This window comes from Pezoporus occidentalis, unplaced genomic scaffold, assembly GCF_034315485.1.
Source record: "Pezoporus occidentalis ecotype Australia unplaced genomic scaffold, CSIRO_AGI_Poc_V1 ctg325, whole genome shotgun sequence".
Lineage (NCBI taxonomy): Eukaryota > Metazoa > Chordata > Aves > Psittaciformes > Psittacidae > Pezoporus > Pezoporus occidentalis.
The window spans coordinates 5,464-23,410 of NW_026915213.1; the positions used below are offsets into that span (position 1 = coordinate 5,464).

Consider the following 17,947-nt stretch of genomic DNA (forward strand, 5'->3'; position numbering starts at 1 on the left):
TGTCTCACACAGGATGTGAAAAATGTAATTTTTATTTAAGACTAACTGCCACCACACAGGAGCAGGCACCCCCACCACTGACCATTTAAGAAGGAAAGATCCATGTTCAGGGCTCAAAGAGCGGAGGGTTGGCACACTTCAGATTTGAGTTAAGACTGCCATCAGGAGATATAACATCTTCAGGAAGAGGCATGCAGAACAGAAACCCAGACAGTACCTGTATCTTTTTCTAGCTACAGAAGGAGACCAGGAAGACTAGCCTCTGCACTGGAATGGGCAAAGTAAAGGTCACACATGAAGCTGAGATTGGTACTGATTTAGGTTAAGACATAGGCTATCTCTACTACCCTGCTTGGTTGGAAAACAATTTTACTACAAACGAATAAGGTTAAGAAAGAAAACATTTCCCTTACTAAAAATTATTCAGAGAATGGGACACCAAAGAACAGTTCATAGCTAAACAAAAAGCAAGAAATGAGACATTTATTTAAGTTAAATTGTGAAGTCAGTCTAAATATAAACTTAGTACTAGACTAGAAATTTAAATGAAAATATTGTTCAACTGAATTAATAGATGCCAATCAATTAGCATTTTGGCATGTATGAATGCATTTCTTGTGTAAAAGCAGAAAAATCTTAATGTAATTTTACTTCTGGTGCTAAAGAGAAGGTGTATGCATTGGTGGAAACAAACATGCATTCACAGCATGAGCAAGTGCTGCATCTCTGTTCATTTGGGTTTGGCATTTTAACAGACATGGGGGAAAGGGGGGGGGGGCAATGTATCACCATGGTTACCAGGACATCTTGTTTTAGCATGTACATTAAAAAACACACTGGACAGAACAAAATCAGTCACCTAGAAAAATATTCATTTCTGGGCAAAACTACTCGTGAACAACCAAAATTAAAAGGTCTTGACATTGTCCTGTGAGATAAGAGACAAAAATTACTATTTTTGACAGCTGACAATTTATTTTGAACTAAGTTTATTTTTCTTTTCTTACTCTCCTTTGTCCTCTATTTTTCTCAACAAAGTACTTCAATATTTACATTCTCATGTGGAAGTTCTTAACGTATAAATAAGTCCTTTGTGAGTTCCAAGTAGGAAAGGAGAAATGTATCTGGAAGTGAAATGTGCTCAACTTCATTTATCTTATGAAAACACTTTGTGGATGGTGACTGCTTTATTTTTGCACCTCCCACGCTGCTGAAGAAATGACTAGTAAAAAAAGTGATTTGAGATTCACTAGCATTGTATAAAACCAGCATAAATAACCAGTGTATTCCTGTTACTCCAACTTTACTTTTTTATTGACAGTTCATTTCATAATGGTATATAACCAGTAAGCCAAGTACCAACTATTTTCTCATGTCCATTCATTTCAATGACGAGAACTTGTATTTTATACCCTTTCAGCTAATCAACTCAATCTTGAACAAGTCAGAAAATTGTATTTCTTATTCATGTTATAAACATCCTATTTGAGTGATCAAGTTTCTATTGCATTTTCTGAAGTCTGTGCATATACCCATCTATGACCTTTATAAAGAAAGTTGTCATCAAGTTACTTGGCATGTTCTATGACTAACAATCCATAAAACCTATCAGAAACATCAAGCAATACGTTTCTCACAAATAGACCTTTTTCTAGCTGGATGTCTCAGCTGACAAACATTTACAAAAGTTTTGTGGCACAGTAAATAATACCAGGTCTCTATGGAAAACAGGACTCTGCTATTGTAAGCAAACATCTGTAATACTAAATGGATTATAAAGAGATGACTTTATCTTACTGCGTGCCAGTATTCACACCTTTTTTATATGGAGAAACAGCCATGTCACCTTGTTGAATGGCTGAAAGCTAGGCTGAAGCTATTCTTAAGATAAGCGACGTGTTTTAAACAGGTATATATATATTACAGAATATATTGAAGAAAACAAGTTACACTTTTCACCGTTAGTGACACTTTTTACTGAACAAGGCTATTTTCTTCTCTGCTAATATTTTGAAGGGTAATACAAGCCAAGTTTGTTTTCAACCAGATAATTTCTGTGAAATAACACTGAAAGCGATGTCTTTCTTTGTGACACTTCAGAAATCTAGAACTCTTATTTTGCTTCCTGCTACTAACTGTCAGCTCTGGATGGCTTAAGTATAGAGGGAAGCCAGAAAAGCCATCTGTTTGGAAGAATGAAAAAGCCTAGTTGTTTTACTCATTTCCTGGGCAAAATGAAGAGCTGAAAGGTTTTCAGTGAGAAAACTGCTTAGACTGCACTAAGCCAGATGTATATACAGAATTCAAAAGGAATAAATGGAACAGAATTTTCTTAGTTCAGTATAAAATAGCTGTATGGCAAATACGAAGAGACCTTTAAGCAGATAATCTGTAGATTTCCCTGCAAATTTTCCACATCTCAGGTTTGCTTTTCCAAATGAAATTAAATGATAGCAGGGTAATCTCTCAATCAAAAAAAAAACCCAAAGTTAGCAGTATCATTATAAATAAATGCCTACAATAATAACTTGAAAAAAACCTCATTGGCTTTAGCCCTTTTAAGAAAACCTAGGGTATCTTGTGTTAGAAAAGAAACAATCACTATATAAGTTTTGAATCTGACAAGCAGGATTCTTATATAATGCATTAGCATAGCACATCAGATTACACCACATTTATAAGATGGCATGCTTAACTTTTGCTCCACAAATGAAAATTGCTTCATCCACATTATATATTTTATAGCCAAACAGACTTCTAGCATTTTCTGCTGGTATCCCACTGTCAGTGGTACATACTGCTAACTCAACACATACGAAATTACCATGCTCTGGGGCTCTCTTTACCAAATATGAGACTATACAAATTTACAAAAGGCTCTAAATATAAACTCTTCCAGATGTCACCAAGTGTTGCACTCTGTTGGAAGGACAGATTTCTAAGAGTATGTTATCATCTAGCCTCCAGAGTAATGAGTTATGTAGTAAGGAACTACTTGTATAGCTTGGTCAGAAGTTAACTCTTATCAATATAGCTGTCTTAATAGAACAGTAAGTATTCCCACATGACTATGATTCCCAAGCAAAGCTAAAGCAGACTAGAACTTTCACATCAAATATGATATCATCAGTGAGAAGAAACAGGTTAATTAAATAAAAAACCCTAAATAAATTAGCTTCCAGGTAGTAGGTTTGTAAGTCATGGTACCGTATCTGAACAGAGCAGTAAAATTCAAATGAAAGAGCTCTTTCCCACTGCCAGGGATGTGTAGCAACAACGGGTGTGGCTGTCCTCCCTTGAATTCAGATTTGGCAGATCTGTGGTGCCTCACCACAGACATCTTACCCTACAGCAGTTTTTGTCAAACAGATATTAGAGGATACCTTAAAACATGGTTTTAAGGATTCCAGAACCTCAAGAGCTGAAGATGACAATGTCATTCAAACAACATAAGCAGAGTTATGAAAATGGTTCTGAGTTTGTCTGATTATTAATAAAATTAGTTTTTTCATCTTCTCTTGATATAGCTTTTTAACAGTGTATGATGTTTCTGACTTTCACACTATTACCAGTGGGAAGGCTGACACCCGTTACAGCACTCAGCTGAGTATCCTTTACCTATCCGAAAACAAACCCCAAACTTTATCAGATATATCTACTTAGGATCACTATTCCAACACAGAGCCAAAAATAATTACTGTAGTGCCTCCAGCCACAGTTCAATTAAGAGATTAGAGATATGGATTATGTGCATTTCTCTCTATATATATATGCATATTTATCCCTAGTCACAGAACTAATTGAAATTATACTTGCAGAAACAGCTTTCTGGACTACCCAAGTTAAACAATAAATTTGCAACACAGAATTGTCTTCACAACTTCCTTCATTTCCTAGTGTTCCAGTCACACGAAAGGAAGAGTCAGACTTAAAGGAAAGGCCTTTAAGTCAGTAGAACTTTAACATAGGATAATTTTACAGGTAACAAGCGGATAATTTTATTTGCTTTATAAATTAGATGGACTACTTGGCTCTCACCCCTAAACACCTTATTTTACTAACGAGGAATTCAATAGCTCTTCCACTGATATTTTCCCCTCCAAGTACACTGTTCAGCTACATCACAGTGTCTGAAGCCCTATCCTTGATTTTGGGGATTCAGATAAATAATTAGCTATACTACTTGTAAGAACACTTCAAAAAGTTAGAGAAAATAAGGCTTTGAGCTCATAAGTTCCCCATAGCACATCCCCCCCCCCCCCAGTTTTCTCTAGAAGTGAGAATTAAAAGTTACCAGACTGAACAGCAGGCTTCTAACAGCTCAAATCAAGATTCCCAGGCCTAAAACAAGGACTCTACTAGACTTTTTCCTTCTGAAATGACAGCTTCCCTGGCACCCTAACACATTGCTGCGTTTCCTCAACTGGAAACAAATGAACAAAGAATCCAAATAGTCTGGTGAAAGGCTTATGGAAAAAATTAATTTCCACAGCCTCTTCCTGAGACACGTTCTTTCTCTGCTGCAAGTCAGACATCTCTTCAAAGGCCTCTCCTTTACCTATTCTCTGAATTGTTACCTTCCCTCCAGCATACACAAGCCATCCATCTGGAGCTCTCCCACACTGTCTTAATTTAAAAGGCTAGTTCCATTTCTGTGGTGTAAAAACCCTTGTAGAGCTCTCAAAGGACTAAAAGCAAGACAGTCGTCCCTTTGGAATAGCCTGTCTTAAAAACAAACACATCTATTTAGCTTTGGCACACTCAGGAGTTTTTTGTTGTTTTGTTGGGCTTTTTTAAAGCAAGACAACCAACTGTAGTATGAAAGTGCCTTTTACCACTGCGACGGAGGCATTTCACAAACTGATCTATGTGCTTCACAGTTTGAGATTGTGCCTGACTATGGATTCCCAGACACCCAGTAGAAAAGACGGACAAAACTGCTAGATTTCTAGATCTCTAACAGGCTGTGTAAACCCAGCACAGGTCACCAGTGCTAAAGCTGAGGCAAATATCCCTACTCCTCTAGGAAAAATTGTTCACTATTTTCTAGCAATTATGTCCACACTGGTGGTCTTGCACCTTCACTATTCTTTTAAGTGAGAAAACAACTTTTGTTTTCAACACTGACTCTTATTACTCTCTCTCACTGAAATAACCTTAACTTGTATTTATCATCATATAATCCAAAATTGGGAACTGTACAGATGAGATCTCACAACAAACCCAGCACCAAGTAGAGCAGAATAATTACCTCCTGTGCCTCGCATCCGATGCTTTTGTTACTATCACCCAGAACAGGTTTTGTTTTGGTTATCACTGGATTTTAACTCGATCTGATCTGCTATAATATCCAGAATACTTAACTTAGCACAGAACCGCTTCATTCCCTTGACAAGCTGATGTCCCTGACATTCAATCCATTTTTCTCTGGCAAGTGTTACAGGGGCAGTCCGTTCCACCATCCAGATTATTAATAAAAACATTCAATAAATCAATAAACCTGATCACCATACAGTGCTTTAATCAATAAAGTATTTCCCAAGTTTCCAATTAAGAACAGCATGTAAGAAAAATTCTTCCTAAAGCATGCAGACCTATTCACTGTTACTTAGATTTAATGTGTTACAGAACCTTAAGAATAGCTTAAATGAGATGAAAGCTCAGCAAAAAAATCAAAACAAAACCACCCCAAACAAAAAAATAAATACCCCCCAAAACCAAAACAAACAAAAAACCCAAAACAAACAAAACAAACAAAAAAAACAACACAAAAAACCAAAAAAAAAACCACAACAAAAAAAAACAAACACCAAAGCAAAAATCCCCAAACAGCAGAGAGTTAAAATCAGACTGTACAAACCCAGGTTTAGTTTAGTCACCCTAATACCAAAAAAAAGAACCAAAAAATTTATTACAGTTAGAACAGCCTTCCAACTGGCCAACGTTGGCAAGTTACTATTGACTGATGAGAAGGCAAGCTACCTTCACCTTAGTCAGTAAGACAAGTCTGCAGTAGTAACTGATGAGTTTACCTTACATGCCGGGGTAATTTGGTATTAAAAATTCTACTAATATAAAATTGTCCAAATGCAATGTCAGACATTTACACCTATGTACATGAAAGGCTTCTCAGCTGCAATGCCCCATGACCTCCCATGGAATGTAAAGACCACTTACATAAAAATTCAGAAACTTAACTGGCTGACCAAGAGTTACCTGCAATAGTTTAAAATTGAAAAACACTTTCCCTGTGTTCCAGCCATATAATCATTGGCTTCATATTGCTGTCCACTTACCCCTCTTATTTGCAGTGCTGTATTCTTAGCTCTTGTTCTTCTCAGGTAGACTGAGGAAAATACTGGGATATACATTCAGACAGAACCGATTCCTCAGTACACTGCACATTAGAGGACACTTTCTCTAGGACTTTTGTAGGTGGCTTTTTAACCAGAATGGTTTTAAGTGCAATTTGGTTTCCTACTCGATAGAAAATTATACAGAAGAATGTTATGTCAGCATTTTCTTACTTTGGAGCTAGAACTGACATCACACATAAAGGGGCCAAGAAATAGTTATATGGGTGTGGGTGCAGTACCACAGCATTACTTCAACAGTTTCTGTATTGACGTAATAAATGAAAAACGTTTGAGAAAGCTTCCCCTCCTCCTCTTCCACAGTTTCATTTATTTTGTTTTTTTCTTGTTTTATTGATCCAGCCTTGAATAATGCTGCTTATTTGGTAACAATATCAGGCAAAAACAAGAACAAGTGCCATTCCGCATTCCATTATGAATCATTCCGTTAAGTTTTGCAATATATACATTTTATCCAGCTTCTGACATTGTAGGTCATCATGCCAAGGAAAAATTTTAACAATACAATAAAAGCCTTCAAATGGAACTGTTTATGAATGTAATTCAAGAGACCAGACAATTTAATTTCTGAAATTTATATCACTCATGTCCATAATCTTTTTACATTTCACACTTCATGCTCTCAAACATTACCGTAGAGAACACTAAATCTTTTTGTCACATATACTACTAAAGATGCTAGCCAGGTTCATAGAGTTACAGAAGACTATAATAAGATGTAAAATTTAGTAGGTAATAAGTTATGACAATAGCTGACTAAAACAATATTCAATCTACACTAATGTTTGATTCATTCAAATACAATACGTATTTGGATATTATACATTACTTATTTCATATACTTAACAGTGCAAAATAAGATTTTTTTCCTGAGCATTTAGGAGATTAACATCCTTTTTCTTTATCATTGGTTGCAATCAATTTAAAATACACTTCCCATAAACTTACGTTTGTCAAGACTGTACAATTACGACAGGGAAAAGTTTGTAGGTATCAGAAGCCAATCAGAAATGAAAAGGGTTATTGAACATCTCTAGGATTTGTCCCCGTTTTTTGAGTCTAGGGATATTATAGGACTTTGACTTATACCAAAAAGTTCTGAAATCACAATTTTTTTTTCCATTGACCAAATACTCCAAAATGTACAAACCACATGCCTTCCAAAACAGAGAAACAGCCTCTTATTTAAACAAATCGTAATACATATTTCAACTTACTATTCTGTAGTTAATGTAATGCCCAGTGAGCTGTGCCTCCAACAGATATAAGAGAATAAAACTTTTGGGAATGTATTTTGGGCATTTTGTAAGGAAGATGGATTCCTTACAAGCTGATCTTTTTCCTCAGTAGCTAAAGACCACGAGTTTCTAATTCAATCTTCTCCTCTGTTTGCAAGATATCAGGTTCTACCGGAGGAACAAGTGGTCTGAGTATAATCTCTGGACCTCCACCATAGATTGACTGAAGGAAATTCCATGTTTCTTCAGATATTTGTCCAGAATCTGCACCTGAAAACATTTAAAAAAATTTGATTACTATTTAGAATAATTATTTCATTGAAGTCTGTAATAGATGCAGGAAAAAAAAACAACAACCCCCCCCCCCAAAAAAAAAAAAAAAAAAAAAAAAAAACACAAAAAAAACAAACCCACCACATTCAAATTGAAAACCCTAAGCTGAATTTGTGCTTTATTTTGCACCAACTGCAAAAACCAATAACATATTTTCTGTTAATTTTGTACTTTGAGTCTTACAACTACCTGGTCTAAATTATCCAGTATTTAACATAACTCAAGCATAAAGCACATGAAGGTTCTATGCAGTCAAGCTGCCAAGTGGTATTGGTACACCGGAAACAGCAATTCATATTAATATAAGAACATGCACTCCAACCAATTACACAGTAAAGTACAATGACTCAAGCTTCTTGTTTTATCAAAAATTAATATTGATGGTAAAGAATAAATGTGCAAGAACCACAGTGAAATTACCAGAACCCCTGGCAGAAACCACTACTAGGACATTACCAGCCCTACTAATGGTCCTTGTATATAGCATTGATGGGTCAGCCTGATGTCTTTTCGTTCACTGTTTGAAGTCATTGAACCACAGAATCATAGAATAGTTTGGTTTGGAAAGGTCCTTGAAGATCACCTAGTTCCAGCCCCTTGCCATGGGCAGGGACACCTTCCAATAGACCAAGTAGCCCAAAGCCACATCTAATCTGTCCTTGAACACTCTCATGGATAGGCCATCCACAGCTTCTCTGGACAACCTGTGCCAGTGCCTCACCACCCTCGCAGGGAAGAATTTCTTCCAAATATCTAATCTAAATCCACCTTCTTTCAGTTCAAAACCAAGTCTTTATAACAGCCTTTGCTCATGATTCCATTCCTCTGTCTGGCGGTCCCTCTCCTGTCTCAGGTCAGCATCCAACCATCATTTCTAATTTCCTGGAACATTTTATAGTGGCAAAAGGCAAGGGAGCATCAGCATGTCGCCCCTTTCGGTTTTCACACACGAATCCGGTCTGAGACAGTTATACAGCTGAAGTGATTTCTTTACACTAACTTAGGCAGAGAGGCCAAATTTCTATTCTAGCAGAATAAACCCCCTCTTCTTTAAGCAACAAATTAAAAACCTGCGCTGGAGCAAGTTTCCCCCCAATATCTTTAATCAGATACGATTAATCTGTCTTGTTAAGGGTACAAAGAGCTGCACATTTGATTACCTACATGAACTCAGCTATGCAACACTTCATCTGAAAGTCATGACGCAAATCCTATACCAGTACTCATGACATTATGCCTCCATTTTACTCATTTATATTCAGGTTCTCAAAAAACAATTCCCATCTCTGCAGACACAGGAGTAGATTATCCACATTCCAGGTCTTCTAACCACCAGGTTTAACTGAAATAATGCACTGGGACAGGACCACTGGATCACAGAAGTAATACTGTAATCTATCCAGTGGCACACCCACCTCATTTCTCATGACTTAAGAGAGAAATTTTCCTCAGCCTATATGCCTTAATTTCTACCCAAGTTCTAATTTGAACCAATGTAGCTGAAGGTAAATCAACAACTGGCTAATGTGCTATCTATTATTAATTCTAAAATTATTTTTTTACTATGTTAGGCATATGTTTTATACCTTGCATTTGAATTCTACATTAGCACTTAAATCATTAAAATGTACTGCAAAACTCATCAGTGCAAGAACCCTTTTAAATAAACTCTTGACATTTTAGAATGGTGATGTTTATGCAGGGCCTAGTGGCCTCCAGTGAACTGCCAATGGTAGGTCCATTGTATGCAGAGGCATTAAATTGGGGGAAAAAATCCAGTTAAATGAATGTTAATCTTATTAAAGCAATTTTTTTTTAAAGATAAGCTACAATAAATTTAAATATTCACAGAAAGTCTACATATTCATAAAGCAGGCCATATTAGAATTTCTCTGTACCTATGAATTTTAAGTAAATGGTATTAAGCATCTGACTGCAAAAAAATAACGAATCTCTATCTTTGCATGCTAGAGAAGTTTTTGCAATATATAGTGGAAAACAACTTGCAGGAAAATGAGCATCTTACTGAGGTTTATTTCCCACTGTGTGAGAAGTAGCTCTTAATTCAAATTGTGTTAAGATTCAAATAACTACATACAGATATACGACAGTCTAAAAGCCAAGAATCTCACAATTTACATTAAGAGAACCCAAATCAAACCAAGCTATACAAAGCCAAAGCATGCTTTTGCCATTCTGTAGTTACTCTGCACATTCTTTTACACTCTCATCTGCATTTGGATTAGTTTATTATAGATATTTATTATCTATTTAAAGAATAAGCTGATCCCCCCAAAATGAGTACAACATTAGGAATTGCCATTTTGCAATAACAGTTAAAAAAAGAATTTATCATAAATTTTCCAAACTTCAGCAAATACATCACAAAGAGCCCAGAGCTGCAGCAATATTGGACACCTACCTTGTTTTAGGACAGCATTTCCACATTTTGTTACTGCAATCTTAGCATTATCAATAGGACCGGGAGGATCTAGTGTGACACAAAGATGATTAAAATTGGGAGAGCTGAAAACAAACAGCAGGTTGGAGGCTCTATTTTCAAATGGAAAGAGAAAAAGCTTGTTTGTTTACTACTTGTTCTTATACTGCTTAACAGTATGTTACAAGCTGTTAAAGCAAATCAGAATTTTAATTAAGAGCAAGGTTTTCAAAGTATTCATTTTACTAAAGTCTTAAGCAATGTAAAACACAAATTAATCCTAATTCTTACCCCAGCAAAGCTTTCCTAGAACAGTCAGACAAGACTGTAGAACATCTTATCAGTGTTTCTATTTCAGAAGTTTAGAGGCACTTAAATTAGGCTAAAAACATTTTATTATAGTAGTTACTCAGTTATCTATGAGTTTAGGTTGTGAGCGAGGTTACATCCAGAATCTACAGTATTACCTATCAATTTGCACACCAAAATCCACCCCTCCTTGTACTTGCATCCAATTTTCCTGCTGTGCTAACAGCCAAACCCTTCTAAACAAGCAACATTCCTTCCACAACTATCTTGTTATCCATTCTTATATATTATTTGACTATATTCTGTAATTTGGTTCATGAATATATTTGTAACCTACACAACTATTGTCTTAGATGTTTAAGAGCTTTCACTGCCTTCTCTAGCTGTTCTTCCTACAGCCTCCTAGGAAAGCAAAAACCAATTTATTTCAACAGTACCACTACATAACAATAAAAAAATAAAGGATTATCCATATGTTGAAATGGAGCACAACTTACCACTGTCTTTACCCTTTACAAATCCTTCCCATTCTCTGAACCAGTGCATACTGATGCAGTAAAATGTTGATGGAGATTCTTCTTCTTGGAATGCTCTATTAAGCTGAAATGAGAAAGAATCTATGTTTTTCTGCCTTTCCCTCCTCTCCCCCTTTAAACTACTGAATTATTTCAACCAGTTGAATTATTAACAGCATAATGTTACACTGCTACAGAACATTTTTAAGAACTACTGACTATCAGAACAGTAAATATCTAGTGAATTCCCAAGGTGAGATTTTGATGTAGTGGTAGCCTTTGTGTTAGAAGATTATTTATTCTTTAATTAAGAGTTTATTTATTTTTCCCTGAAAACGGCTGTTCTTAAGTAAAGCACAAGTGCTTATCCCCATTAACCACTACTGGATAATTACAGTGGTGGCTGAACTTTGAAGTAACTGAAGAAAGCAGCCAACTTATTTCTTTTAAAACAGTGTTTTGAGATATGTGCTCCATAATTTTATGGAAGGTTCTTTGTGTGATGACTTATATCTTCATCTGTGCTTATTTTTTCCTTAATACATTGACCAGATGCCGGTATGATTTCAGGCAAGGCACAGTGAACTCACACACATGAACCTAAAGCATCAATACAACTTCTTAAGGTTTCACATAGAGCTAAGTTTTGCAATCACTCCCTAACGCAACCTTAATAGAGGATAATAGAAATTTCTGTCTGTGACAATACTTACACAACAGTGCACATATAATCACTGTTTATACTGAAAAGATGTTGATCACTAAAACACATGAGGTTGACTCCATGTTGTTAATAATTACTATCCAGGGTAACCCAGTCTAGGGAAAAATCAATTACTAAGAAGTTCAAATAGCAGTTAAAACATGGAAAAGCTGACACAATCTCTGAAGTACAATTAAAGCACAGAGAGAACTAAAAGAACAGCTGCAATTTTGTTTTTCCTCCCTCTCGATAATTAAGGTAGCATAAATGGGACTCCAATCTCTCTGCATTCATTTTCATTGAAAAACAAAACTGTGTTTTCAAGTTAAGAATTACAAAACCCTTACTACTAGTTATTTTACCAGACTCATGCATATAAACTCTTAACTCATGGAAAATATACTAGCTGCTTGATATTAATTTTACAGTCGTATTAGAACATGAAGGTATTTACTTCACACTGAATTATTTATGTTTGTTTACATATCTAATGATATTTTTGAAATTAGAACTAAAGATTATAATTAATGTTTTGCTGGCACAGCATTATTGCATTTAAACCTTATCAGATTGCACAGAACAGATCACTGGCAGTGTATAAAGAACAACTGATCATGTGGCTGCACTGTTTCTATACTAAAAAAACAATTTAAGAAACAAAATATTTTCTCTAAGCACATTTTCATATAAAGTTATCTGGGATATGACAAGAACATTACTGTTGCAAACAGGAAAGAAGGGATTCTAAATAGGTACAGAGATATTTAATGAAATCCATTCATTTCAGGAATCACCTATGCACTTCTCATAACCCCTTGGGTCAATTCATGAGTATCAGGTAATGTCAAACAGCAGAATGAATAAGTGGTTACTTTTTTACCCGAATAAACATTTCCAATTCATTTTTCCTTCTTTTTTCAATTCTTTCAGACTCTATTTGGCAGGTGTGACAAACATACAGATGGTTAACAGCTGGTCCTCCTCCATACCTGCAGTAAACATAAAAAGACATTAACCTTGTGCAAAAGACCATGTAAAAAGATCATGCATACGTAGACAGAGCAAGTGTTTTCATATAATATCTAACATAAGTCTGATCAATGCCAGTCACACTACCATTTGATTCACAAATACTATAATTTATTTTCCTAGTAATATTTTGTACTCCATGCTAAGACATAACCATCTTCCAAGTCCCAACTGCCTAAAGCCAGTAGAAACCATCTCAAACTACTGTATCACATACTTCAAAAGGTGTTACTATGGGAAGAACATGACAGTGAGCAAGTATTCTGTTACATATACACCCTGTGTGATTTTATTAAAGGCCTCCAAGAAACAACTTATGGAAATGTTCCAGCCAGTTTTATTTTAAGCATGTTCCTCCATTCCACTGCAGGCTCATCAGTTTGCTCCCTCCTTGACACCAGCCCCTAAAGTTGCTTATTGTTTTGCTCTTAAAAAGTTATTCTCCACAACCTTCCCATCCATATTTTCCTTGTGTGAAACAAGCAGAATGCATGGAAGTCTGTAGATACACTGTTTCTGAGAAGCACAAGAGATAATATGTATATATGTACATGTGTGAGTGTGTATATAGATGTATCATTATGAATATGGGCATCATTACTAGCCTGGAAACTACAAGCCTGATAAAGAAAATATTCTTAAATGACTAGCAGCCTTAAGAGATGCATTTACCACAAAAGAAAGGTCACACATTGAGATAAGGATATTCCAGGTTCTGCTTCCTAGATGAATCATTATTTTTGACAGACTTGGGGGCTTTTCCGGTTTTGTCCATTTCCAAAACTTCCTATTTTGTTTCAAAAATCTTACTTTAAACGAGAAAAAAGAGAGTGCTCTTAAGCGTCTAAATTTAAGCATCTCAACATTTATCATGTGGCTTTCTCAAGTGCAATGTGAATTAAAGTTCAGAATATGAAAAAAAGTCTATGTCTTAAACAAAAGTGAAAAACAACTGTGGTTACTTTGTGAATAAATTGAAGAAAAATCTGCCATGGAAGGCATTACTCCCCCCCCTTTAGACTTGTATGTTTGTCAGTCCATAAAAATAATTTGGGATGCTATTTTCCCACCCCCATTGACTAACAAGTACAGAAGTGCTATATTTTAACTGAAAATCAAAACATTACTTCAGTACAACAGCACTTGTACATACAAGTTTTTTGGTATATATTCAATCATCCCAACTTAAAGACATGTTTTATAAAATGGTCACCCAACACTTAAATTGCATCTCTGAATATGACACTTTGTCTTTGAACTGCAGTGATCATTTCATAACTTTTTAGTTGAAATAGATCAAGTATGCATTATACCATATTATCCCAAAGCAACTTTGAACCCAAAGTATTTGGAATTCGATAGGAGCAGTGCCACATGAGCAGCAAAAAAAACATGTTTGGGACATCAATTGCAATTGGCATTTTAGAGTAATACCTCCTTTTTCTTAACATTATCTCAACAAAAGGCAGCTTCCATGATATTTGGCTTCCTCACCCTAAATTCTCACCCACTGCAACCATGATATTCGCCTGTAATTCCCAGATAACAGCAAGACAAAAAGCAAAACATGGGTGCTTCACAGCTATTCTGTGTTAAAGGGCGCACGTGCCAGTCAGGAAGCCAGACAGAGCACATTTAGCAACAATCCATACCTCTTTTCTACCTAATAGGAACCTACCACCTCTGGGACTTCACCTTTCTATCAAATGATTGAAGTTGGACATCTTGTCAAAAAAGTTCAGAAAGAAAGAAAAACAATCAGAAGTTTAAAACCATTTTTCTTCAGATTTAACAAACCTTTCTGCATACAAAAAAGAAATACTGCCTTTGTCAGCTGGAATTCAGTACATCTACAAAAGTAGAAATAGGCTGGAAATAGCACTGTACTATTTTTCACTTGTGTCTATTGAAATTTTAAAAAGAGCCTAACCCAACCCTACAGCTATATTGCTTAGGTGGCAGGAAATTAACAACTAAAAATATTTAATGCAAGCACAATAGAGTCCTTAAGGTCATCAGCAAAGCTCTTCTACAGCTTTTTGTTACTTTAAAAGGAGACACTTCTTTTAAGAATCCCTCCTTCGCAAGCAAACACTTAAGCCTGACCTAGATTAAAAAGCATTGTGTAGTTATAAGGAACACTTAGATATAAGTTATTTTGAAGCAGTACTGGCAGCTGAGGCTATGGATTCAAAGCCAACATAAAAGCTGTCTCTAGCCAACAAGAGAACAGGAAGCTGATACAGAGAAGTCTTTCAAAATACCTCTTCAAAGTGTACTTTTGCTGACCTACTTTGTGTCATTCAGTACATACCATACTTTTTACTGGTTTAATGCTCAAGTATTATCACAGTAACACACTACTTCGTGTAGACTTTTAGCATAACTTTGCAAAAGCAAATTACATAAATTGGCTGCTTGCAATCCCTTCACTTAGTTCTGTGCCTAGAATACTTTATTTTTTTTTCCCCTTTTCCTGATCCACTAATTCTGAAGTCTGATCTTGCTGCTTGACACATATCTTCATGCAGATCATACCACTGGATTTTTTCCAGTTACAGTATAAACCTTACCTGCTGTACAGATTATCCCATATATTTTGAGGTAGCATTACAACTAAGTCCTCTATGAAGTTAGCTTTGTGTGGAGGAACACCTGCAGAAGCAACAACAAACAAAACAAACAAATAAAAACAAACACAAAAAGAAGAGAAAATAAAAAGAAAAAATAATAAAAAAAAAAGATTTGCAGATTTTATTCAGGACATGGAGGGAGAAGACTATGTTAGAGGTTAGAGGAATTAAAAATACAACCTTTCAATTAATTCAGAGCAATCATGTGAAGCAAGTTTTACCACAGTATAATCTATTACTGTATTTAAAGACACCACTCTAATTTTAGTCTTTCATGAGGCTGAGAAGTTTATAAAAAATAGAAGCAAACTACATGAAAGATTAAAGGGCTAGAGGCCTTTTTAGATACCAATTGCAAAATGCTTCCTAAGGCATACAATTAAAATGTTAACGAGGGATTAAATATTTTGTTTATGCCTGCAAACACATTAGCAAATGGTCTATTCAAAATTCACTTATTTGCTGTAGACCTTTTTGACTTACTTCAAACAACATGAATGATTGTAAGTAGGGAAATTTTGAGGAAGGCAGATGGGCTTGCACGATCAGATACATTGAGCTGAAGCACACAGTAAGCAGGAATGCTTTGAAAAAGGGAAAAATCTAGTCTTTTGGGCACTTGTACAACAAAAGTCATCTGCTGTAACCCTGTAAAAGGAAAGCCACAGCCACAAGGGCTCACATGTACGCTCCTCTGCACATTGTTACTGGGCACAATATTCTTACGTAAAAAGTTTGTTTCAGTAATAGCGGCAGCACCTCTAACTGCTGATCTAACACAGCTGTATTTTTAATTAGAAAATAGGTGTAAGAACACCACAGTTATGATTTCTCAGAACATTAGCACTCAAATATGGATAGTTCCCCAATGTTTTGCTCAATGCAATTCTCTCACTTTTATTAATATTTTGCACAAAGTAAAATTTTTATGCTCCCACACTGAATATACAGAAATACTACTCTATTTTCACACTGCTATGCACTGGCTACTCTGCATCATACCCATTTCCTTTTCCATAGCTTTCAAACTTTCTTGTTGCTTCTAGTGTGTAGCTGCAAATAAGATTTAGATTGGCAGAACAAAGTATTAAGGATGATGATAAAGTGACATGATTTTTGAAAATTGAATATACATGTTTAGGAAGCAAGTAGATAAATCAAACTGTTCCTCTTTAAGAATCAAGAACGCTTATAAACAAAATCAAATGTGCAGGTAAAAGAGGAAAAACACCCCAGGAGATCTTCACATGGTATAATTTTCAACTAGTCAGCTACTAAAATGACAGAAATCACTGACTTAGAAGTTACAGTTTTAATTTACCTAAGAAGTTACAGAGGTTATAAATTTACTACACTCAAATTCCTTTAATTAAAACAAGTGCACATCCCCGCACAGCTACAAGTCACATGACACGCAGTTACAGTCTCACCTCCATGCATACAGAGAAAGTCATTATTTGAAATTGGTCCTGGCTCTGCAAAAGTCTTGAATTTATTTAACCACTGTCTGGAAACATAGAACTGCAGAAGACTTGGTTCCATCATGTTCAGTAAGCTTGATATTCTCCGTCTCTCTCTCTGTGCTTCTTCACTGCTCTTTCTATTACCAAAATAGAAATCATTTAACAAATATATATCCTTGTGTACAATACAGATAATTTATTTTGTGAAAACTGTACTTTCAAGTAAATTACCTGGGCCATGGCTACACATCAAAGTTTGGTAGCATGGAGCAGTTGACTTAGCCTGTGAAGTAACTTGCACTTTTTATGTACAGCCTGAGCCACCATCTAAATGTATGGTAGGAACGTGGACTGTCGCATTAGCGAGCAGTGTGTCGCAAGAGTTGGAACAGTTAGTACAGAGTGGGAAGGGCAGCAAAGACTACTTGCTCTGTTAAACCTGTGCTTTCCTTGGCACATGTTATGCTTGCAAAGAAACTTTTGCTTGCTTAGATCAACAACAAAGACCTCTCGCAGTTCCCATGTAACCTAGCAGCCTGAGAAAGCAAATAGTTTGACTGTAACAGACAGTAGGCTATGCTGCAGAGGTGATTACTACCACAGGAAGATGAGATAAGGCTCTGCCCACCTCCAGTTTCCTCTGTATCTTTTGAGATAAAAGCTTTGCAAGCTGGTCCTTGGGCAGATGTTCCTTACCTACCTTCAGAAGTCAGGTTGAACAGTAACTAGATTGGGTAATTCCCCTACTTTTCCTGTATCCCCCTATTTTTCTCATTGAGGCTTTTGCTGTTGTCCAACTGGAAGTATCTCTGCTCTCTTGGTTTTAGATTGAATAATCTCTCTTCTCCAAAAGCAGGTTTGAGCAATTTGTTCCCTGTCCATGGCAGGCGGGTTGGAACTAGATCATCTT

General features: G+C 35.9%; 1 protein-coding gene across 11 annotated transcripts in view; it reads right to left on the reverse strand.

The window, feature by feature from the left end:
* Positions 1–6,664: 6,664 nt before the first annotated feature.
* Positions 6,665–17,947, reverse strand: part of USP33 (ubiquitin specific peptidase 33) — a 45,140-nt gene continuing 33,857 nt past the window's right edge. For 10 of the 11 annotated variants that reach the window (XM_062628904.1, XM_062628903.1, XM_062628907.1 and 7 more), the window contains 6 exons: positions 17,005–17,174; positions 15,515–15,596; positions 12,793–12,901; positions 11,192–11,294; positions 10,368–10,436; positions 6,665–7,882 (listed from right to left, as the gene is read on the reverse strand). In XM_062628904.1, coding sequence (XP_062484888.1) covers positions 7,725–7,882; positions 10,368–10,436; positions 11,192–11,294; positions 12,793–12,901; positions 15,515–15,596; positions 17,005–17,174 — 691 coding nt within the window. In that variant the 3' untranslated portion in view covers positions 6,665–7,724. Of the gene's footprint in view, positions 7,883–10,367; positions 10,437–11,191; positions 11,295–12,784; positions 12,902–15,514; positions 15,597–17,004; positions 17,175–17,947 lie in introns of all 11 variants that reach the window. The other variant, XR_009966677.1, reaches the window with a different exon arrangement.